Source organism: Pipistrellus kuhlii, unplaced genomic scaffold (assembly GCF_014108245.1).
Source record: "Pipistrellus kuhlii isolate mPipKuh1 unplaced genomic scaffold, mPipKuh1.p scaffold_m20_p_13, whole genome shotgun sequence".
Lineage (NCBI taxonomy): Eukaryota > Metazoa > Chordata > Mammalia > Chiroptera > Vespertilionidae > Pipistrellus > Pipistrellus kuhlii.
The window spans coordinates 29363353-29387600 of record NW_023425438.1 but is presented as its reverse complement, the minus strand read 5'-3'; the positions used below and the strand labels follow the sequence as shown (position 1 = coordinate 29387600).

The following is a 24248-nucleotide window of genomic DNA, read 5'->3' as shown; positions in this document are numbered from 1 at the left end:
CAGGAGGCAGCTGGTCGATGTTTCTCTCATCAGGCCTGGTCGGGGCACACGCAGGAGGCAACCAATCAATGTGTTTCTCTTTCCCTCTCTCTAAAAATCAATGAAAAAAATATTCTCAGGTGAGGATCAAAAAAAAAAAAAAAAAAAAAAAAGAAAGAAAGAAGTAGAGTTTAAGCATCTTAATGATAACATGAAAACCTGGATTCCTGGGTCTGCCTAAACTTGCTTCTCCCTCAGCCATCCCCACGTAATGAAATTCCATCCTTCACAAGGTGCCAAGACCAAAAACCTTGGCATCATTTTTGATCCTCTCTCCTCTTTCTCTCTCTCACATTCCAGTCATCAGACTTTACCTTTAAATCATATCCAAAATTCTACTACTTATCATCACCATTGCTAGTCACCACCATTTCTTCCCTGATTATATTAGCCTTCCAACTAATTTCTCCAGTTAAGACTCGATCTCTCTTCAGACTATTATTCTCAATATAGCAGCCAGAGTGACTGTATTAAATATGAGTAAATCATGTCAATCTTCTGGTCAAAACCCTAATAGCTTCCCATTTCACGCAAAGTAAAAGTCAAAACTTTTGTTTTTTGTTAATCCTTACATGAGGGAGTGGGAGAGGGGGAAGGAGATAGGGGAGGGGAAGGGGAGAAACATGGATGTGAGACACACTGATTGGTTGCTTACCACATGTAATCCAGGGATGGAACCTGAACCTAGGTCCATGCCATTGATTGGGAATCAAACCAGTACCTTTTGGTGTGGGGCCTGATGCTCTAACCACTGAGAACACCAGCTAGGGCAAAATCAAAACTTATAATGGCTTACAATGTACTAAGTGATCTTCCCCCTCTGAACTCCTTTCTACCTCACTTTCCTTAAACCCACGTTCCCTACTTACTCTGCTTTAGACACCAGGCCACCTTGCTATACAGTCCTTAAAGCAGGTGCACTCTAACCTCAAGCCTTCTGCCTAGAATGCTCTCCCCTCAACTATTCACATAGTTCCTTCATTTTCAAATTTTTCGTGAAATGACAATGAATCCTTCACTGACAACCTCCATTCCCAGCTTTATTTTTCTCAGCATCACTACTCTTTCCAATATTCATCACATGTAACAAGTATTTATTTTTCTTATTTGGCTATGTTAGTCTCCTTCCCTAACAATCACCTAAAATATAAATTCCAGGAACGCCAAGATTTTTCTTCATTTGTCCCTTTAAAAAAAATGTTTAGGCAGGGACATAATAGGTACCTGGTATATGTGTTTATAGAATTAATGATTAAATAACATACTATAAAATATTTTTATGTGACATACCTGTGGTTCAATTCTTCCTCATCTTCAAAAACTCCAAATGGTTTCATGGCATCAATTAATTTCTGTGTGTAAATGTGATCAATTTCTTTAGGACATGCCAAGCTAATTGGAGAAGTGATTCCATAATGCTTTTGTTTACGCTGGCTGTCCAGCACGGTGTTTCTGTTCAAGAAAAATTAAATAGCAGAAGAAATTTAGAGCATCATATTATACCGATATATTGAATATCTCAATTCATTTGTTAACTTAGCTACCTTAAAAGTTTACTTATTAGCAGTAACTGCCGGTGAAGACATTTTTTTTTAAAGGAAAAAAGGGTGTTTTGTGTTTATATTGATGAAAGGCTATTCATACCATCTTCAGCTTTCATGGCTGCATGTCTTTTCAAGTCAAAAGCAGCATGTGTTGGCCATCAGGACAACTGTGCCAACACCACTCAGCTCAAATTCAAAGAACCTGGATAGGAGTTGGGCTACGGCTACCTCTAATACACCCTACAGACCTAAGTCAAGTGCCATCTAGAGTCAATCTCTGAAGCAGTCAGCCACTTGAAAGAAAATAAGTAAAAACTATGTTTTTCCCTCCCTCAGGAAAGAAATAAAAACATTCCATTAGAAGGTCCTTGTGAAATATTCTTACTTATAAAAAGAAATCACAAATAGATTTGTCTCTGAGATACCCAACTTAAGATCTATTGCTTGAATCAGAGTTTAATAGTCCTAACATTTTGTGAGCACCTTCATGTAGACTGGTACCCAGACCATTATCATACTGAATAATTATAAAATTCTTTACACTAAATGGCAACCAGTTATAGAATATAAGCTCCTCTTGAAAAGATCCTAGACATCAGGAAATTACAGTCTTGAATATAGCACAATAGAATTTCTGAGATTTTGGATTTACACAGACTAATAATTTCAAAACAAAACTTGGGACCAACATGGGTTAGTAAAATTTGTAACTATAATAAAAAGGAAAAGTAAAAACAAACATACAAAATAACCAACTAATCCTATCACCTATCTTAGGTATCCTTTCACTAAGGACCATTACACCTACATTAAGAATGTAATCTCATCCTAAGAAATCAGAAGCATCAATCAGAAACAATATATGCACCCATATGTTCATAGCAGTACAATTTTTAATAGCTAAGATTTGGAAACAGCCTAAGTGCCCATCAGCAGATGAGTGCATTAAAAAACTGTGGTACATCTACACAATGGAATACTACACTGTTGTAAAAAGGAAAGAACTCTTACCATTTACAACAGCATGAATGGACCTGGAGAGCATTATGCTAAGCAAAATAATCGAGTCAGAGAAGGATAAGTATCACATGATATCACGCATTTGTGGAATACAATGATCAACATAAACTGATGAACAAAAATAGATCCAGAGACACAGAATCACCTCAGGGGGAAGGCTGGGGAGTGTTGAGGGGATAAGAACTTGTATGCATTTAAGCATAATGATGGACACAGCAATGGGATGGAATTGAAGGCCAGGGCGGGGGGATGGGGACAAGCTGGGAGAGGACAATGCGTAGAGGAAAAGGGGACATATGTAATACTTTCAACAATAAAGAATTTAAAAGAAAAAAAAAGGATGTAATCTCAAAGAGCAGTCTTGAGTGTGTATTGTTAATCCTCACCCAAGGATATTTTTCCATTGATTTTTAGAGAGTATGGAAAAAGAGAGGGAAAGACAAACAGCAATGTGAGAGAAACACATCTATTGGTTGCCTCTTGCACGAGCCTGGAGCAGGGCCCGGGCCAGGGAGGAGCCTGCAACCAAGGTATGTGCCCTTGACGAGACTGAACCCAGAATGCTTTGGTCCATAAGCCGGCGCTTTATCCACTGAGCCAAACCAGCTAGGGCTCAAAGAGCAGTCTTTTAAGTGAATAAATTAGCCTTGTAAACATTAACACACAAAAATACATGATTGTTTAATTGTTTTTGAATTTTAACTGGTCAAAACTGACTTATCACATGCTCTTTGGTTAAAAAATTCATTAGGTAGGGAGAGACAATCAAATGGAAGTTAAATAGCCTATATACTTTCTAAAATAATGCAAACAAACAAAGAGAAACATCAATAGAAGTGACTTTCTTTCTGGGTATTTTGTTGCAGAAAAAATAAAATTTCCATAGTTATTTCAACTTTTTTTTTTTTTTTTTTTTTTTTTTTTTTTTTTTTTTTTTTTTTTAAGATTTAGCTTTTTTACCTCTAAGAGAGCTAAAGACACATTTATTATTGTTTGGGCGTGTGTATGTGTATGTTGAATGAATGGGACAAGCTAATTATATATGATCATTCAATTAACTGCATCTTAACCCTGAGAGGTAGGTATTGAACAAGTGCCACATTACAAGTAAGTACCCAAGATCTAAAAAGATAGGAAGAATCAGAACTCCAAAACTTAAGATCTTTCCACCATTCCATTCTCCCTTCCATTACTACTTCAGTCCTGACACCACTTAAGATCTTGTGTCCCACCTTCTAAGTTCCTACTGGCAATAAAATTCCAAATCTATGATTCTGAACCTATCCCATCTGGGGGGGTTGGGAGGTTAATGAGAAGGCAAAAGAATCCCACATTCCTTTCAAGCCATAAATTTCACTTATAGCTAAACATGTTGGAGAAATTCCAGTACAAGTATACAAAAAGACAGGTACAAGAATGTTCACTGCTACACTGTAACATTAAAAACTAGAAACACGTCCCTGGCTTAGGTTATTTCTCTGGTCAGGGTAAGTACAAGAAGTAACCAATGAATGCATAAATAAGTGAAACAACAATTTGAAGTCTCCCCTCACCTTCCTCTCTCTAAAAGATTAAACCCTCCCCCCACCCCCAAGTTAGAAACAATCTAAAATAGTCACTAACAGGAAAATAATGAAATAAGGGTATATCCCTACAATGGTATACATTAGTTAATATGAATGAACTAGACCTAAAATTAGCATGGACAAAGTTCAAAGATACTATGCTGCCCTAAAGAAGCAAGCTGCAGAGTGAGAAATGGCATGCTGGTTACATAAAAGCTTCAAAACAATGCCAGTTTATGGATATACACATATAAGCATGTAGTAACAACATTAAAAACATGCGGCAAAAATCCTCCCCACCCAATTCGGGACTGTAGGGGAGAGAGGCGAACTGGACCAAATCAGAAGGTAGGAGGACCCTTCACATGTATTGGGAATGATTTCTTTCAAACCGAACTATGCCGACACACACACATACAATAACAGCTTTGGGAAAGATGGATGGTGTCTACACAAACAATGCTTACGTTATTCTTTGCATTTCCCCATTCTTTCCCAAGAAAACACGGGGTAAAAATGGTGGAAAGATCTTAAGTTTTGGAGTTCTGATTCTTCCTATCTTTTTAGATCTTGGGTACTTACTTGTAATGTGGCACTTGTTCAATACCTACCACAAAATCTCCTGCTGAGCACGGAACCTGTTCCTGACTCATCCAAGTGAGTGTGAGCAGGAGTTGCAGAGCGGTAGGTGTGCTGAGGGTAAGGGAGGTGTGCTGTGGGGAGGTGTGCTGTGGGGAGGGTAGGTGAGCTGTGGGTAGGGGTAGGGGTAGGTGTGCTGTGGGTAGGTGTGCTGTGGGTAGGGTAGGTGTGCTGTGGGTAGGTGTGCTGTGGGTGGGTGTGCTGTGGGTGGGTGTGCTGGGGGTAGGGTAGGTGTGCTGGGGGGAGGTGTGCTGAGGGTAGGGTGGGTGTGCTGGGGGTAGGGTAGGTGTGCTGTGGGTAGGGTAGGTGTGCTGGGGGGAGGTGTGCTGAGGGTAGAGTAGGTGTGCTGTGGGTAGGGGAGGTGTGTCGAGGGTAGGGGAGGTGTGCCGAGGGTAGGGGAGGTGTGCTGTGGGTAGGGTAGGTGTGCTGAGGGTAAGGGAGGTGTGCTGTGGGTAGGTGTGCTGTGGGTGGGTGTGCTGAGGGTAGGGGAGGTGAGCTGTGGGTAGGGTAGGTGTGCTGTGGGTGGGTGTGCTGAGGGTAGGGGAGGTGAGCTGTGGGTAGGGGAGGTGTGCTGGGGGGAGGTGTGCTGAGGGTAAGGGAGGTGTGCTGAGGGTAGGGGAGGTGTGCTGGGGGGAGGTGTGCTGAGGGTAGGGGAGGTGTGCTGTGGGGAGGTGTGCTGAGGGTAGGGGAGGTGTGCTGTGGGTAGGGGAGGTGTGTTGGGGGTAGGTGAGCTGTGGGTAGGGGAGGTGTGTTGGGGGTAGGTGAGCTGTAGGTAGGGGAGGTGAGCTGTGGGTAGGTGTGCTGAGGGTAGGGGAGGTGAGCTGTGGGTAGGTGTGCTGAGGGTAGGGGAGGTGAGCTGTGGGTAGGGGAGGTGAGCTGTGGGTAGGGGAGGTGAGCTGTGGGTAGGGGAGGTGAGCTGTGGGTAGGGGAGGTGTGCTGTGGGTAGGTGAGCTGTGGGTAGGGGAGGTGTGCTGGGGGGAGGTGTGCTGTGGGTAGGGGAGGTGAGCTGTGGGTAGGTGAGCTGTGGTTAGGGGAGGTGTGTTGGGGGTAGGTGTGCTGTGGGTAGGGGAGGTGTGCTGTGGGTAGGTGTGCTGTGGGTAGGGGAGGTGTGCTGGGGGAAGGTGTGCTGTGGGTAGGGGAGGTGAGCTGTGGGTAGGGGAGGTGTGCTGCGGGCAGGTGGGCAGGGTAGGGGAGGTGTGCTGTGGGTAGGGGAGGTGTGCTGGGGGGAGGTATGCTGTGGGTAGGGGAGGTGAGCTGTGGGTAGGTGAGCTGTGGGTAGGGGAGGTGTGCTGTGGGTAGGGGAGGTGTGCTGGGGGAAGGTGTGCTGTGGGTAGGGGAGGTGTGCTGCGGGCAGGTGGGCAGGGTTGGGGAGGGCGAAAAGAGAGAGGAACGAGCCGGGTAGGTCACTCACTAAGGACCTGGAGGGAGACCTGGAGGCGGCGGGTCGGGAAGGCGGAAGGGGGACGCAGGGGGACGGCATTTGCGCCAATGCAGACTGGGGAGCAGAGACCGATCCAGATGCTGCTGGGGCGGGAGAGGGACCAGCGATTTCCCTCCACCGACGCCCTCGCCCCTCTCCCACCGCTTCCCCGCCGAGGGGCAGCCCAGGGAGAGGGGACCCGTGGAGGGAGCCCCGGAGTCCGCGGGCGCGCCGGGGCAGCCAGGGAGCCGCCGGTGGACAGGAGGTGCCCTGGCCGCCCCGGGCGGGGACGGAGCCCCCGGGCGAACTCCGGGCAGGGCGGACGGGAGTTTCCGGGCCGCCCACCCCTCGCCGCCTCGCCCCCAACGGCCGCCCCCCGCCCCTGCCGCTACTTACGCAGACGTTTCTTTCATCGCTTCCTGCGTCCCCCTCACCGGCGAGGGTCCCTCCCTCGCTCCGGAGTCCCGTCCTGGCTCTTTCCCCTCCTCCTGTCCGCTCTCCTCTGGTCGCCGGTCGCCCGCTCGCTCACTCCCTCACTCGCCACGGCCGAGGCAGCCAACCGAGTAGTGAAAACACTACATAACCGGCTCTATTTATGACAATACTACAGCGCGGACGACGCCAACATGGCGGCGCTTCCCAGCCTGCCCCTCGCCCGCGAGGCCCCGCCCCCTGGACGCCTGGTCCGCCCCACGCCCCGCCCCCTCCTCTCTGGGGTCGCCGGAGGCTCCACTGGCTCTGGCCACGCCCCCTCATCTCTGGCCACGCCCCCTCCTCCCGGGTGGGCGCGGGGCGGCTCCGTTGGCCCCGCCCATAGGGGGGGCGCAGGCTCGGGCTGCAGCCCTCGGTAGGAAAGAGCCTTCTTTGGTCTTCTTCCTCCTCTTTGTCGGCGGGACTGTTAATCCAGGCAAGCTGCCTGGAAAGTAATTTGGAACATATTTTTCTTGTTTTTCTAATGAGAGCTTGGAGCATCTATTTTTTTTTTTTTTTTTTAAAGATCCGAACCTTGCCTAGCAAATACTGTTTTTAACCCTCCTAGTAGTCCACATCTTTAAGGAATGGTCCTCAGACGTCATCAATCCACTTGCTGCGATTCTGTCGTGAGAGGGTCCCATCCAGGAACGTGTAACTTTGCAGTTACCCCAGGGGAAAAGCAAGCTTGTAAATTGCAGGTTAATTGTTCAGGACAGTTAATGAGGGAGGTTGAGAGCAAGCGCTAGCAGTTGGCAATAGGAGGATACAGGTAAGGCAGACTGAAAAATCTTACACTTTCAAATAGTAGAGATCACGTTCCGTGTGATGTGTGAGGATGAACACGGGAAAATGATGACGAATTTTAAAATGCTGAAGCGTGGAAATAATGTAAAATACTAAAAAATCATTACAAGAAAAAGGATGTCAAGCAGCTGCTATTCTTCCCCCTCTTTCCCCCCCCCCCCCCCACGGGTGTGACTCAGAGACACAGTAAATAGAGGAGATTACTTATAGAATTATTCACTTACTGAAAAATATTTATTGAAAGCCTAGCCTGTGCCAAGCACGGTTTAGGCTCCAGTGATTTCATGGTGCATAAAATCAGACGTGTTGTTTAACTTCGTAAAGTTCAGAGTTCAGTGAGGAAATCAAATATAAATAGTAATCTTCTGTTGCAGAACTAAAGCACCTACAATGTGTCAGGCAGGGGCGATACTTAATTGCTGCGTTCAAGGGCTCGCGGTCTAGTAGAGAAGAAAAATGATGCCCAGAGTCCAATGGACTACACGTGGTCTGTGATACAGACGGGGCCAGGGAACTTAGGGAGGCCTAAAGAGGGCCGCCTAAACTTGGGGGGCGGGGAGAGTGCTCAGTAGTGCCTAGAGGAGGGCATGCTGCCTGAATTAGAGATTTGGAGTCGAGATTGGATGCAGGTGGTAGGGAGAAGGCAAATCTTACTCCAAGCAGCAGAGAGTGTAGCTAGCACATACTTCAGGGTGAGGGAGACTCAAATTTGAGTTATTGTTTTACTAGTACCAGTTATGTGGCCTCAGGAAAATTAACCTTAGAAAGCCCTTTCCGCCCTGGCCGGTTTGGCTCAGTGGATAGAGTATCAGCCTGTGGACTGAAGAGTCCCAGGTTCGATTCCAGGCAAGGGCACATGCCTGGGGTTACAGGCTTGATCCCCAGTAAGGGGCGTGCAGGAGACAACAAGTCAATGATTCTTTCCCATCGTTAATGTTTTTATTTCTCTCCCTCTCCCTTTCTCCCTGAAATCAATAAAAAGATTAAAAAAAAATAAAGCTCTTTCCTTAATTGTAAAATCAAAATAATAAGAGAATTAAAGGAGAAGAGTATGTTTTACTGTATGATTCTCAAAATTCAGACACAAGAAATATTACTTTATTTTCTAACAGTTTTTTGTTTGTTTGTTTGTTTGTTTTTTACCCTGAACCCCTTATTCTTCTGAGCTGACAGACAAAGGCAATCTTGGCCATCCCGTGTCTCTCCCTCCCCAATGTTTAAGATGGTGCTAAGGTATTGTGTTTAGTTGTTTTTCTTCCCATTTTCTTCTCTTTGTGAATCTGCCTGGGGTTGAATGCCAGTCCTTAACCCCATTTCAATAAGGAAAATTTCAAGAAATAACATTTTCCTTTTTGGGGGGAGGAGTGTAGCTGTATTTTTTTAAGCTAAAAATTTCCAGTTATAAAAATAACTCATGCTTGTTTAAAAAAAAAAAAAAGTGAAAATCTGTCTCTCCCTTTCTTTCATAGTTTTATTCCTCAGGGAACTGTTATTAACAATTGGGTATTTATCCCTCTGAAATGTTTTCAATATACCCCAAACTGCATGTAAATATGTACCATAGTGTTTTTTTTATTTTTATTGTTTCTGTAATTTTAAAAAGGGGGAGATTAAAAATTGCGGCAGAGTAAGTGGATGCTGCATGGACATGCTCCCAGAAACATGGAATTACAAGAGCTGGGTTTTTGAAAGAATAAACAAAATTAAAGAACCAGTAGCCAGACTCATCAAGAAACAAAGAGAGAGGACACAAATAAATAAAATCAGAAACGAAAGTTATGAAATAACCACTTACACCACAGAAATACAAAGATTGAGAAAATACCATGAACAATTCTATGTCAGCAAGGTGGACAACCTGGCTGAGATGGACAAATGCCTAGAAAAATACAATCTCCCAAAACTGAATCAGGAAATCTGAATAGGCCAATAACAACTGATGAAATAGAAGCAGTAAACAAAAAACTCCCAGCAAACAAAAGCCCAGGTCCAGACAGCCTCACAGGGGAGTTTTATCAAACATTTAAAGAGCTAACACCTATACTCTTCAAACTATTTCAAAAAATCCAAGAGGAAGAAACACTTCCAAACTCTTTTTATCAGGCCAGCATTATCCCAATTCCAAAAACAGATAAAGACACTACAAAGAATAATTACAGGCCAACATCCCTAATGACCATAGATGCCAAATCTTCAAGAAAATATTAGCAAATCAGATCTAACAGTATATTAAAAAGACCATGACTAAGTGGGATTTATTCCAGGGATACAAGTTGGTACAATATTCGCAAATCAATAAATGTGATGCATCACATAAGCAAGTTGAAAGACAAAAATCACATGATCATATCAATAGATTCAGAAAAAGCATTCGACAAAATCCAACACCCATTTTTTTATGAAAACTCTAAGCAAAATGGGAAGAGAGGGACCATATCTCAACATGATAAAGGCTATATGTGGCAAACCTATAGCCAACATTAAACTCAATGGGTTCCCTAAGAGTAGGAACAAGACAGGGATGATGTCAGCTTTCACCACTCTTATTCAACATAATACTGGAAGTTCTAGCCATGGTGATCAGACCTGAAGAAGAAATAAAAGTCATCCAAATTGGAAAGGAGGAAGTAAAACTCATTATTCACAGATGAAAGATACCACCAAAAAACTACTAGACTTAATAAATGAATTTGGCAATGTAGCAGGATACCAAAGCAACACCCAGTAATCTATGGCTTTTTTATACACCAATAATGAATTCTCAGAAAGAGTAACTAAACAAACAATCCCATTTATCATTGCAACAACAACAACAACAACAACAAATGAAGATACTTAGGAATAAATTTAACCAAGGGGGCAAAAGACCTGTACTCAGAAAACTACAGGACATTGAAAAAAGAGATAGAAGAAGAAGAAGATATAAACAAGTGGAAGAATATACCATGTTCATGGATTGGTAGAATCAACATCATTGAAATACCCATACTACCCAGGCAAACTAAGATTCAATGCAATCCCTATTAAAATACCAATGGCATGTTTCACAGAGCTAGAACAAATACTCCAAAAATTTATATGGGATCAAAAAAGACCCCAAATAGCTGCAGCAATTTTGAGAAAGAAAAAGAAAGTTGGAAGAATCACAGTACCAGATTTCAACTTATACTGCAATGCCACGGTAATCAAAACAGCCTGGTACTGGCACAAAAACAGGCATATCGATCAATAATGGAACAGACCAGAGAACCCAGAAATCAACTCAACTAATTACGCTCAATTAATATTTGACAAAGGAGGCAAGAGCATACAATAGAGTAAAGATAATCTCTTCAATAAGTGGTGTTGGAAAAATTGGACAGATACATACAAAAAAATAATGAAGTTAGACCACCAACTTAAATCGTACACAAGAATAAACTCAAAGTGGATAAAAGATTTAACTGTAAGTCATGAAACCATAAAAATCCTAGAACAAACCATAGGCAGCAAATTCTCAGACATATGTCATAGCAATATGTTTACAGATACATCTCCTAGGGCAGTGGTCAGCAAACTGTGGCTCGAGAGCCGAGCCGTGGTTTGCCACTCTGTTGACTAATGAGTTTGCTAACCACTGACCTAGACCCTCTATTCCAACGATTACAGGTTGTTGTTGTTCCTTGTGATTAAACCCCTAGGGCAAACAAAACCAAGGAGAAAATAAACAAATGGGACTACATCAAAATAAGAAGCTTCTTCACAGCAAAAGAAGCCACCAACAAAGCAAAAAGAGAGTCCACTGTATGGGAGAACATATTTGGCAATGATATATCTGATAAAGAGTTAATATCCAAAATATATAAAGAACTCATACAACTTAACAAAAGGAGGACAAACAATCCAATTTAAAAAATGGGAAAAGGATCCAAATAGACACTTCTCCAAAGAGGACATACAGATGGCCAAATGACATATAAAAAAATGTTCAGTCACTGATCATCAGAGAGATGCAAATTAAAATGACATCACCTCACACCTGCCAGAATGGCTACCATCAATACATCAAAAAATGACAAGTGCTGGCGAGGATGTGGAGAAAAGGGAACCCTAGTACACTGCTGGTGGGAATGCAGACTGGTGCAACCATCATGGAAAACAGTATGGAGTTTCCTCAAAAAAACTAAATATGGAACTGCCATTTGACCCAGTGACCCCACTTCTAGGAATATATGCTAAGAAACCCGAAACACCAATCAGAAAGAATGTATGCCTTCCCATGTTCACAGCAGCACAGTTTACAATAGCTAGGATTTTTATGTAGGTAGCATGTTTTAATCAATTACGCTCTTTGTTCTTTGGAAGCTAAAATTATCCCAACTTTGGCCAGTGGGTTTCTCTACAAGTTGGTTCCTCTGTTAAAATTATTTTAAAAATCAGTATCATAGGTTGGATATTTCTTTGTGTTTTTAACTTGCATATCTCTAATCAGTGGTAAAAGTGATCATCTTTCATATTTTACCAGGAATGAGTATTTCTCACGCTGTAGGTTGCCTCTTCATGCCCATTTTCATTTTGGTATAACTGTATTTACACCGGTTATCAAGACCCAATCCTACAAATGAAATGTTTTCAGTGTATATTGTCAGTCTCTTCCAGCTGCAACTTCCCTATGCTTGTAATTTTTCTTGTAATCATCTCTTGCTCCTTGAAATAGCTTATTCAAAAAGGGGGTATATTTTCTTAGTTCTGGCATCTCTGAAAATGCCTTTCCACTAATTGTAACATTTCTTACAAAGCTTGGTAGATGTTGCTTTATTGTTACGCTATAAGACACTCATAAGATTCTTATATTTAAAGTTCAAAAATTCTCCCCAAACAAGCTTTTTTGCATGTGTCCTGACTGGGGATTGAACCAATGACCTCTTGGTTCATAGGTTGATGCTCAGTCACTGAGCCACTCTGGCTGTAGGACCTTATTCTTCACAGTGTCATGCTTCTTTGGCAGGATAGTAACAAGCTAAGGAAATTCCTTGACAAGTGAAATAAGGAAAACATGCAAATTAATTAAACAAGGCCAAACAATTTGAGCAATTTACAGCCAGCCTCAGTCCTGGTCCCTTTTGGATGACCTTCAAAGATAAAAATAACCATAAAGCTCCTGACTCCTTTATTCGTACATTTTAATGCATCAACACATTGAAGAACCCATTTGGAAAAGCTAATGAATATTGTTAAGACCCTCCCCTGAGACCTCTCCTAGGATTCACATCAGCCAAAGATAAGAGGCCTCAAGGCTCTCGCTAGAGCACACTCACACCTTGTATCTCTTCTTTCTTTCTTTCTTTCTTTCTTTCTTTCTTTCTTTCTTTCTTTCTTTCTTTCTTTCTTTCTTTCTTTCTCTTTCTTTCCTTCCTTCCTTCCTTCCTTCCTTCCTTCCTTCCTTCCTTCCTTCCTTCCTTCTTTTTCTTTTTCTTTTTTTTCTTTTCTTTTAAAGATATATTTTATTGATTTTTTTACAGAGAGGAAGGGAGAGAGATAGTGAGCTAGAAACATCAATGAGAAAGAAACATTAACCAGCTGCCTCCTGCACACCTCCTACCGGGGATGTGCCCACAACCAATGTACATGCCCTTGACAGGAATCAAACCTGGGACCTTTCAGTCCACAGAACGACGCTCTATCCACTGAGCCAAACTGGTTGCGGCTATCTCTGCTTTCTTTCTAAACTCGAAGGGACCTCAGTCACCAGCAGCTTATCCCGGGCTTACTCCCTGAGCCTGTCTCTAACGCCCCCTTTTCCTATGGCTCTCAAGGGCCAAAGCAGCCCTGCCGAGTATCTCTGCCATTGCTGCTTCTACCCTAAGCCCTTCCTTTGTTTCACTGTGCCCAGCTTCAATAAACACACTTTCAAAATTACTTGGGCTCATGTACTTGGATTGTGAAATCTTTCCTGCTTGAAGTCAAGAACCCACACAACTACTGGCCGGCCCAAGGCAGATCCACCCGAGGTCCAAACCTCCTTCAGTAACACCTGCATGGCTAGCTTGCGTCCCACTGGAGCCTCAGCCCACCTCTGAGGGTGTGCAAGGGGCGGGCGTGCCCCGGTGTTACAATTCCTAACAGCCCTCTGCATCCAGGTGGCCTCTACCATTCCGAGTTCGGGTGTCGGAGGGCACCTTCCACCACCTCCTGCTCATTCCCATAAATGCCTGTCTTCTCTCAGAAGGACTGCCTTCCATGCTTTGGCTTTATTTTGCTACCCAGCTCACTCAGCGTTGGATTTTGACACAAGTTGCCAGTGTTTCCAGCGTGAAATTTCCATGGCTGATGCAGATATTTTCACTGGTACGTTTTATTGCTTTTTTTAAAAACATGAAATGGGTGCAGAGAAGGGACAAGGCACATGCCCAATCACTTTCTGCACCTACAATAATGTGCAAAGTCCTGGGCCCGCTCGGAGCAAGCCAAGAGCCCATTGATTAAATGAGCTTGCCCCCGAGAGGAACTGCAATTCCAAAATACCTGGATTTTTATGGTGTATGCTTGTGGGTAAGGATCCCTGCATCTGCCAGGATTTTCTTTTTTCTTTTTCTTTCTAAATGTATCTTTACTGATTTCAGAGAGGAAGGGAGGGGGGAGAGAGATGTAAACATCCATGAGAGAGAACCATTGATCAGCCGCCCCCTGCACACCTCCTACTAGGGATAAAGCCTACAACCTAGACATGTGCCCTTGACCAGAATCAAACCTGGGACCCTTCAGTCTGTAGGCCGATGCTCTATCCACTGAGCCAAACCAGCCAGGGCTCTGAGTATTTTCTTGCATTAAGAAACCTGCTAGGCGCTCTGGCTGGTTTGGCTCAGTGGATAGAGCGTTGGCCTGTGGACTGAAGGGTCTGGGGTTCGACTCCAGGCAAGGGCATATGCCTGGGTTGCGGGCTCCATCCCCAGTGGGGGGCATGCCAATCAATGATTTCTCTCTCATCATTGATGTTTCTCTCTCTCTCTCTCTCTCTCTCTCTCTCTCTCTCTCTCTCTCTCCTTCTCCCTTCCTCTCTGAAATCAATAAAAATAAAAAAATATATTTAAAAAACAAAAACAAAAACAAAACCTGTTAGGCTGCCCTGACCAGTTTGGCTCAGTGGATGGAAAGTCGGCCTGTGGACTCAAGGGTCCCAGGTTCGATTCCACTCAAGGGCATGTACCTTGGTCGTGGGCACATCCCCAGTAGAGGGTGTGCAGGAGGCAGCCGATGGATGTTTCTCTCGCTCTCTTCCTCTCGGTGAAAAATCAGTGGAATATATTTAAAAACAAAGAAACCTGCGAGGCTCATAGGAAGAGACACATCATGTTGGGAGCCAGCAGAGTTGAGGCAAGCAACTCAGTCTTAAGGAAATAGAATTAAGTTCCTTCTAACAGAAGTTATGCGGTGCCCTGAGGGCTTGGCCAGAAGATAAGATTAACCTGGGGCTTAGCATCTTCCTGTCTTCCTGCCTCTTCCCCTTCCTGATCCTCCCCCCCCCCCCCCCCCCCCCCCCCAGATAGCCCAGCCTTGGAATGTTGCACCTTGGAATGTTAACATCTTTGCAACTTTCCCTTCCTGATCCTCCCCCATGGACACTGCCAGGGACCCCTCTGCATGGGCGGCCCTGCCCTCCTTTGTCTCTACTGTATAAATACAGCCATTTCAGAGAATAAAACCGAGGCTTGATCAGAACCTTGTCTTGCCTTCATTCTTTCCCGTTCCTTGTTTGTTTCATTCTCTTAGGTGGTTCCTGCATGCCCCCGCTGTTGTCCTGCGGGTCGGGACAACATCACACCAAGCAAGGTGGCCATCCACCGCTTTTCTGGGAGGCTTCTTAACAGCCTGAAGCCAGGGAACTCAGCAACCCCTCCCAACTATTGTACTTCTTCTCTGCACATTCGGAAGGGCAGAAAAAAGTCTTCCTGCCAATTTAAAACTTTCCCCCAGAGCTCGGGAGATGAACACATAAACTCAGCGGACAGGGCAGGTCGGGTCCCCGCTTCCCTCCAAATTGAAGCCGGGATTGGCTGCGGCATTCACCTGCTCCCGGGGCGGGCTGGGTAATGGATCCCGGCTGTGGGCTCCCCGGAGCAGCACTCATCCCGCGGCTCTCCGTGGGCTCACCGGCTCTGATCAGCTCACTCCGGCTCAGCAGGCCAGCGCGGTAGCCACAGGACACAAGTGCTTCGTTTACAATCACGTTAATTCTGCTATCTGTTTGTCTCCCGCCGCTGGAGATTAATGAGTGAAGAAGGTGTTTAAATTTTCCACCAGCCTTCTCCTAATCACTCGGCCACATGGTTTGCTGGCAGTTTTATTACTTTGATTTCTCGAATCCATCAGGTAGGCAGTTTCCTGGTCCAACACCGGTTAATGGTGGGGGGAAAAAGACAGTCCTTCCAGGAATGGTGGCTACTGCTCTGAATCCCACGAATGGCTCTTGTGAAAGCAGCACCTTTTGTAATGGCTTTGTAGGATGTCCTTGCTGGATGCGTCCCTGACATTTTTTAATAAATCAGAGACATTTCCAAAGTTATTCTACAAAAGAATGTTGCTGTGGCCCTAGCTTGTTTGGCTCAGTGGACAGAGTGTACTGAAGGGTCCCCGGTTCGAATCTGACCAAGGGCATGTGCCCGGGTTGCAGGCTTGATCCCCAGTAGGGGGCGTGCAGGAGGCAGCTGATCAATGATTCTCTCTCATCGTTGATGTTTCTATCTCTCCCTCTCTGAAATCAATAAAAATATATTTTAAAGAAAGAATGTTGCTGTGCCCATTTTTCATAGCTCAGAAATTTTTACTTTTAGATAGGGTGGTGAAGATTAATCCCGAATATGAAGCACATTCATTAGAAGATGAGATTGTTGCTGCTACAGCTCCTAATTCTGTCTTCTGAACTGAGGAACGCGAATTCCACTCCAGCGCACATTTTCTTCAGGTTGTGCTTCCCCGTGTGTACATAAAGAAGCTAGGCATGGACGATTCTCTCTCAAAGACCCTCCAAAGAAATGGCCCCCAGGTTTGTACATTGTCATGGAACTCTTGTGTACACAGTGCCACAGTGAAGGGACAAGGGCAGCCTTGTTTAACACACCGATGATTTTTCTAAGGTGCAAACCTGACCATCCTTCTTCTTGGCTTAACATCCTTCCATGGTCCCTGTGTCCACTGGGTCGTGCTCTGACAAGGTTCTCGTCACTTCTTTCCACTGTGAATTCCTTCCTGCTTTATCACCGTGCTACCAGCTCCTCACCGAGGTGCTGGCGCTTTAAAGGGAGAATCTCATCTTGGCACATTGGCGTGACGATGCATTCAGGGGTCTGTGCAGTTGTCCCAAGTGTAGAATGGCATTTCTCTAGGACCTCTGGCCTAGGTGACATGTGATACCTATTTTTCCAGCCCCCCTTCGGTTTCCCCCTCACCCTCCAAAACGATAAAATTCACTGTACAGCCGAAACCGGTTTGGCTCAGTGGATAGAGCATTGGCCTGCAGACTGAAAGGTCCCAGGTTCGATTCCGGTCAAGGTCATGTACCTTGGTTGCAGGCACATCCCCAGTAGGGGGTGTGCAGGAGGCAGCTGATCAGTGTTTCTCTCTCATCGATGTTTCTAGCTCTCTATCCCTCTCCCTTCCTCTCTGTAAAAAAATCAATAAAATATATTTTAAAAAAATAAATAAAATTCACTGTACACTCCTACCAGGATGACTGAAATTACCAAGATTGACAATACTCATCTTGCTGAGGATGTGGATCTAGTGAGAATTCTCACTACATTGAAGGTGGAAATGTAAATGGGTACGACTACATTGGAAAAAAGCTGTTCAGCATTGTATCTAATTGAATACACGCACATCTTAAGACCTAGCAGTTTCACTCCTAACTTTATGCCTTGCAGAAATGTACACACATATATACCAAAAGATATGTACAAACATATTGTTTATATTAGCCCCAACCTGGATATAACCCCAAAGTAGAATGGATAAACTGTGGCATATTCATCTAATTGAACACTATTGGCAATAAAAATGAATGAACTGCAACTATGTTCAACCACATAATGTTGAGCAGCAAGGTACAAAAGAACACATGTGATATGATCCCATTTACATAGAGTTCAAAAACAGGCAAAACTAATCATTTAAGAAATGTTGTTGAATTATAATGTAAGGAGAGAAAATGCATGAATCTTAAATGTATAGGATTTAAATATGTAAATGCTCATTATAACCATCATTAAGATCAAGATGTGGAACATGTTGAACATCCCAGGAGATGTGTCCACCGCCCAAGGCCTCTCCCCCGCCACCGCAGATGGTAACTCCCAACCTTAATCATTATTCTGACCTATTTTTACCCTGAATTAGTTTTTCATGGATTACTATTTCTTGACTTGATTGTTGACTACATACCCTGTTTCCCCGAAAATAAGATTGTGTCTTATAATATTAATTTTTTCTCCTGAAGTTGCGCTAGGTCTTATTTTCAGGGGATGTCTTATCTTTCCAAGCGCTAGGTCTTATTTTCGGAGAATGTCTTAATTTCGGGGAAACACGGTAGATGTGGTCACTTTTTATTATTATTACTTATCCATCTGTACATTTAGGATTGATGCACCTTCCTGTATATTATATTTTAATAAAATTAAAAAAAATAAAATGATTCTATGACCCAGGGCCCCTCAAACTCTGCACAGGGACTGAAGAATTTTACTAAGGGGTGTTCTGAACACTTGCTTCTTCCATTTCTAATACTACAGGCATAGTTCAAGATTTTATGACTACCATCATTTTATGAGTCTGTCTGTTTAAACTACACTCACATTAAAATAGAAGGGGAATAACATTAAACATTACTGAGCTATAGTCCTGGCTGGTTTGGCTCAGTGGATAGTGTTGGCCTGCAGACTGAAGGAACCTGGGTTCAATTCTGGTCAAAGGCGCACATCCAGGTTGCAGGTTTGATCCCCAGTGGGGGGTGTGCAGGAGGCAACCAATTAATGATTCTCTCTCATCATTGATGTTTCTGTCTCTCTGTCCCTCTCCCTTCCTCTCTGAAATAAAATATATATATTTAAAAAAATGACTACTACAAAAGTCATTGTTTCTCTGTAAGGAGCGGTGATGATTATATGTATTATTTCTTCTCCCTCAGTTTCCCTGTTCTTCCAAAGAACAACCTGAAAAGCACTCAGAAGGGGGGGAAAAGGGCTCGACAATGAGCAAACCAAAGCATCTTGTTTGGAGCCAGTGTCGACCCAAATGCTCTGTCTCCCCTTTAGCCTGTTTACATCAAGGTATGTTCCCAAGCCTGGTCTTCACTTCATTTTACTAGTATGTGCCAGTCTATTTTCCTATTTGTTTCACTACCGTCTGACACTAACACCCCAATGTAGAACCTCTTACTGTGTTTTGTGGTATTCTCTCTTTTTTTAAAAAAAAAATATATATATATATATATATATTTTATTGATTTTTTGCAGAGAGGAAAGGAGAGAGATAGAGAGTTAGAAACATCCATGAGAGAGAAACATCGATCAGTTGTCTCCTGCATACTCCCTAGTGGGGATGTGCCTGTAACCCAGGTACATGCTCGTGACTGGAATTGAACCTGGGACCCTTGAGTCCGCAGGCTGACGCTCTATCCACTGAGCTATGAGTTCATTACTTTCATGCTGGGACAATATATATTTCTGCCTGTTGCTTCCTGAGAAAACTTGCATAGGCATGGATACCAAGAGTTATTGAAACAGTAGCGAGTTGTGTAGGAATTGACTTTTTATTATTTTACCCCTCCCCTCACCCTCCTCATGCTGCACAACCTTCCTAATAAGATAATGTCAAGCTGTTCTGATGGCTAATGTGCACGAATATTATTTTTATCTGCCTTAATTCCCATTTAATCTCTATTCCATAAAGCTACCTCAAAATGAATTGATGGCTTTGAAAAAAAACAAAAAACAAACACACACCACTTTTATGAAACAGTTTGAGTGATTGTGTCTCTACTATTAGGTGAATATCAAGTGGAATTTTATGTTCAAAAAAATTAGAAGCAGTTAATTGCACTCAAATTATGACTCTCTCCTGAGGAAAGCACTTTGCAGGCTAGAATGATTAGTCCCACTTTGTAAATGAAAGAGAGTGAGTGTTGAGAAAATTAAGTGCTTGGTGTAACAGGAGAGCCAGGAATGAGACTCGGATTTCTGGTTCTTGTTCTGGTACCAAACCATTGGACCACAGGCAACTTTTAGAATTTAGCCTAAAGAATAAAGGATTTTTCCAGGGTAACCTTAATAAATCAAGGTATAATAGTAAAAAGAAATCTTTAATCTATGTAACCTCATCCACATGAAATGAATGACCTATTTAATGCATATTGCACATAAGATATGAAGCCTTACCTAGTTGTGGTACTTTACATAGGTGTGACTTTTTTTTTCTCTTATTTTTTCTTTTTCTTTTTTTATTTAATAAATCTTTATTGTTCAGATGATTACAATTGTTTCTCCTTTTTAACCCCTCCCCATAGCTCCCCCTATCCTGGTCCCCACCCCACTCTCTGTCCTTACTCACCCCCCACCTTTGTCTTCATCCATAGGTATATGATTTTTGTCAGGGCGTGACATTTTGAAATGGCAACGTTGGCATTATGCTGTGATTTCATGCTTCTAAGATGTGAAGAAGACCCACGTAAGTATTCTTTTCTGAAAGTCTCAAGGCCAAAATGGAATTTAAACAATTAAAACTTTAACCCAGTTCTTACTGGTCATCTTGTGTTCTGAATACAGGCTAGTACACCAGAAACTTTTGCAAATATTATCATTATTATATAATAGAATGCCTTTTGGTCTGCATTATAATATTCAATACATTTTATAAATATGTTGGCTCAAAAAGAATATAGAATTCTTCAAAAATTTACCCAGCTTCTGCACTCTTTCTAAATCTTCATATTACTAGTACGTGCCAATCTATTTTCCTATTTGTTTCACAATTTAAAAATTTTAAACTGATTTTACATACAAAATTGTTAACTTCACAATTGTCATCATCAATTTTGTAGCATTTTACTCTCGATAACGAATAAACATTTATATATATTCATCCAACAGGTAGAATTTCCACTAATAAACACATAAGTAAAATTTATTCAAAATTACAATCTAGAATGCTCGCTCATTTTGCTTTATATTATTATTTTATATTATTATTACATTTACTAGCATTTATGTTATGCTGAACCTCTTGATTTGCCTGGTTTTGTGGGGTTTTCTGGGTTAAGTGAGTACAAACCATTGTCAGAGGTCACCTCAGGCTGCTTATGGAAAGAGAATGCTCACTCATTTTAGAGAACATATCCTACTACTAACAATAAACCAAATCACTTGCCTTATTTCTGTAATTGTTGCTGTTACGCTGACTACATAGGATAGTGATCTATACTTTTACAAGATCACTGATCACAGAGATGCAGAATATCAGAAATGACATGGAAGTGGCCACTTGGTCAGACTCCGGTTGAATTCTGAGGCTGAACTGAAACTTCAGAGTACGCATATTTTTTGTTTATTATATATGTCCTGTGACACTCCTATGTTTATATACATTATAAACCATGCACAGAAACAAAGTGATTAAATGTACAAGATAAAAGTCTAACATGTTCTTTCCTGTATTCTAGGGAGGGTTCTCGTGCATATCATATCACGTGGTGTGTGTGTGTGTGTGTGTGTGTGTTGGGGTCCACTGACTTCTAAGATAAAGTTCAAGCTCCTTCACCCGATGGAATGGAGCCCTTCAAGATCTGGTTCCCGTTTTACCTGCCCCCTTTCCCTGTCTTGAGCCTTGTACTCCAACAACGTAGAATGGCTCACAGTCTCCTAGGCGCCCTGCTACTTCTTGCCTCTCACCCTGTGTCAGGAACACGGTTTTCTTTCTTTCTTTGCTCAGCTACCTCCATCCATCGTTTTTGTTTCATCTCACACATCACATTCTCCAGGCAGCTCCCGGACAGTCCTCTTTTCCTCCTCGGAGGCTGTTAGGCTATCCTCCTCTTGGCTCCCAAATTCCTAGTGTGTCCCATTCTTACACTTATGAGTGGGGCTCTAATAGTCAGGGGTGACCCTGAACTGAGTCAGCTTATGTTCCTGCCACCCTGGAGGAGGAGGGCTAAAATCAAAATTAAGTTGGGTTGCAGAGAAAGTTGAAATTTCTGTGCACTTGAGAGTTGTCAGATGGAGGTTTGAACTTCCTGTTCCTCACTGACCCAGGCCCTTGGTGTAAGGCAGTGGTTGGCACACCATGGGTCGCGAACCACATGCAGCTCTTTGGCCCCTTGAGTTTTTAGCAAAGGCCAGCTTACGAGTACCCTAATCAAGTTAATAACAATGTACCTACCTATATATATAGTTTAAGTTTAAAAAATGTGGCTCTCAAAAGAAATTTCAATCGTTGTACTGTTGATATTTGGCTCTGTTGACTAATGAGTTTGCCGACCACTGAGTAAGGAATTATACTTTAACCAGGGGTTAGGTTCAAAGGTAAAAAAACACTTGTATTTATCAGGCTAAGAAGTAGAAGGTACCGTTAAATGAAGATACCTGAAGGGATTTTTAATAAGGGACTGTCTAGGAAAAACACACTGTTTTCCTTCAGTCCCACACATAACAGGTACGGGGGTTTCTTCTCCACACTGACCAATTCTCTGACACCAGTTGGATGTCCTACAATTCAACTCAATTCTGAAAGTAGCCGGAGTCAGCACAGACATCACAGGTGAAGGACTCAGTTGCACAATACTGACACCCCCCCTCCCCCAAGGCACCCTCCCACCCACCCCATCCCTTCAGATTCCTATCACAAGGAATTAGTTCCTGGGACACCCACAACTTTTGTCCAGGTGGCTACACATTGGAGGTTCCCACATCCCCTTCCTCAGGTTCAATCAGTTGCTAGGGCAGCTCACAGAACCCAGGGGAGCAGTTTGCTTGCTATTGCCAACTTACCCCAAAGGATATTTTAAAGGCAGGTTTGTGTCTTAAAAAAAAAAAAATCAAAACTTCTTGGTTTATTGATTCTTCATATAATTTTCCCCTCTCTATTTCTTTATTTTTTTTAATCCATATTAATCTCTTCTTTCTATGTTCGTTGGGCTCATTCTGTTGCTATTTTCAACTTGTAAACTTTAGTATTTAGGTAATTAATTTTTAGTCTTTCTTTTTTTTCCTTTTTCTGATATAAGCGTTTAAGACTATAAATTTCACCAAAACCAGTTTGGCTCAGCGGTAGAGCGTCGGTCTGCGGACTGAAAGGTCCCAGGTTTGATTCTGGCCAAGGGCATGTACATTGGTTGCGGACACATCCCCGGTAGTGGGTGTGCAAGAGGCAGCTGGTTGATGTTTCTCTCTCATCGATGTTTCTAGCTCTCTATCTCTCTCCCTTCCTCTTTGTAAGAAAATCAATAATATATATATATATATATATATATATATATATATATATATATATATATATATATATATTAAAAGACTATAAATTTCCCTTAGTTATCACTTCTGCTGCACCTCAGTTTTGGCATGTTGCATTTTTTATTATTATTCCACTACTAAGTATGTCTTTTAGTTTATGTTATAATTTTTCCTTTGACCAATGCATTGTTTAAAATGTTCTAAAATTTCCAAATGTAAGGGGACATTTATATTTTTTTGTAATTGAGTCTTAATTTAACTACACTGTGGGGCAGTGATTGTGGTCTGTATCATTGGTACCTATTCCTTTCAGTTTGTTGATACTTGCTTTATAGTCTAGTTCAGGAGTTCTCAAAACGTGTAGTCTGCAGATCCCTGGGGATTCCCAAGGGCCTTTAGGAGATCTATGAAGTCAAACCTATTTTCATAACAATACTGGGACATCCTGCTTTTTCACTCTGTTGCTGTGTGTACTGGTGTTGGGTAAAACGGCGGTGTCCTAGCATGAATCCAGGCAGGGCAAACAAACTGTACCATTGAGGGAGGGAGCAGTGGGTCAAAGGAGGGAAAACACGGGACTTTCCATCTGGAGTGATGGCCAAGGAGGAGAGGGTGTGAGCATGCTGGGATTGGCTGGCTGTACGTTTCCAAATAACATTCTAGCTAATGAGGTTCAGACTGGGAACATCAGTTTCTTAATAACGTAGGGAAGGAGGAGGGCAAGGAGGGGCAGTTACAGACAGATCACAAGAAAGATGACTTTCTCAGTAAGAGTGGTGCCCAGCTGTAAAATAGTCTGTCCATGGGGTAGTGATTCTCTACTACAATTTTTTAAAAATTTATTTAAAAAGAAGTAGGGTGGGCATTTTTTTCAGGGAAACGGAGGCTTCAGGCTTCTAAAATTCTAACAGAAAAAAAAAATCTTAGAATTTTGAGAGTATAGTATTTGGCTATGTCTCCCTCTAGTGGCCATTATGCAGATTAGAAAAAAATGAATTTAAAAAAATCTCATTTCCCTCAAGCTAGGGTTTGTGACTTGGAATGTCTAAATTCCATTTTCATGTCACTTCTACATGAACTCAGTGTAGGCCTATGGGCATTTACTATTTTGTTTTTAAAAAATATGTATTTTATTGATTTTTTACAAAGAGGAAGAGAGAGGGATAGAGACTTAGAAACATCTAAGATGAGAGAGAATCATCGATCAGCTGCCTCTTGCACACCCCCTACCGGGGATGTGCCCGCAACCAAGGTACATGCCCTTGACCAG

General features: G+C 42.7%; 1 protein-coding gene across 6 annotated transcripts in view; it reads right to left on the bottom strand.

Moving 5' to 3' along the window:
* PAPOLG (poly(A) polymerase gamma) overlaps positions 1-6886 on the bottom strand; it is a 43840-nt gene extending 36954 nt beyond the window's left edge. For 5 of the 6 annotated variants that reach the window (XR_004987462.2, XM_036435412.2, XM_036435410.2 and 2 more), the window contains exons 1-2: positions 6624-6886; positions 1330-1491 (exon numbers count right to left, since the gene is read on the bottom strand). Coding sequence is in view for 5 of the 6 variants with exons in the window: in XM_036435412.2 (XP_036291305.1) it covers positions 1330-1491; positions 6624-6640 (179 nt within the window). In the remaining variant the exon portion in view is untranslated. The remainder of the gene's footprint in view (positions 1-1329; positions 1492-6623) is intronic. The other variant, XM_045580768.1, reaches the window with a different exon arrangement.
* Between the last annotated feature and the right edge of the window lie 17362 nt (positions 6887-24248).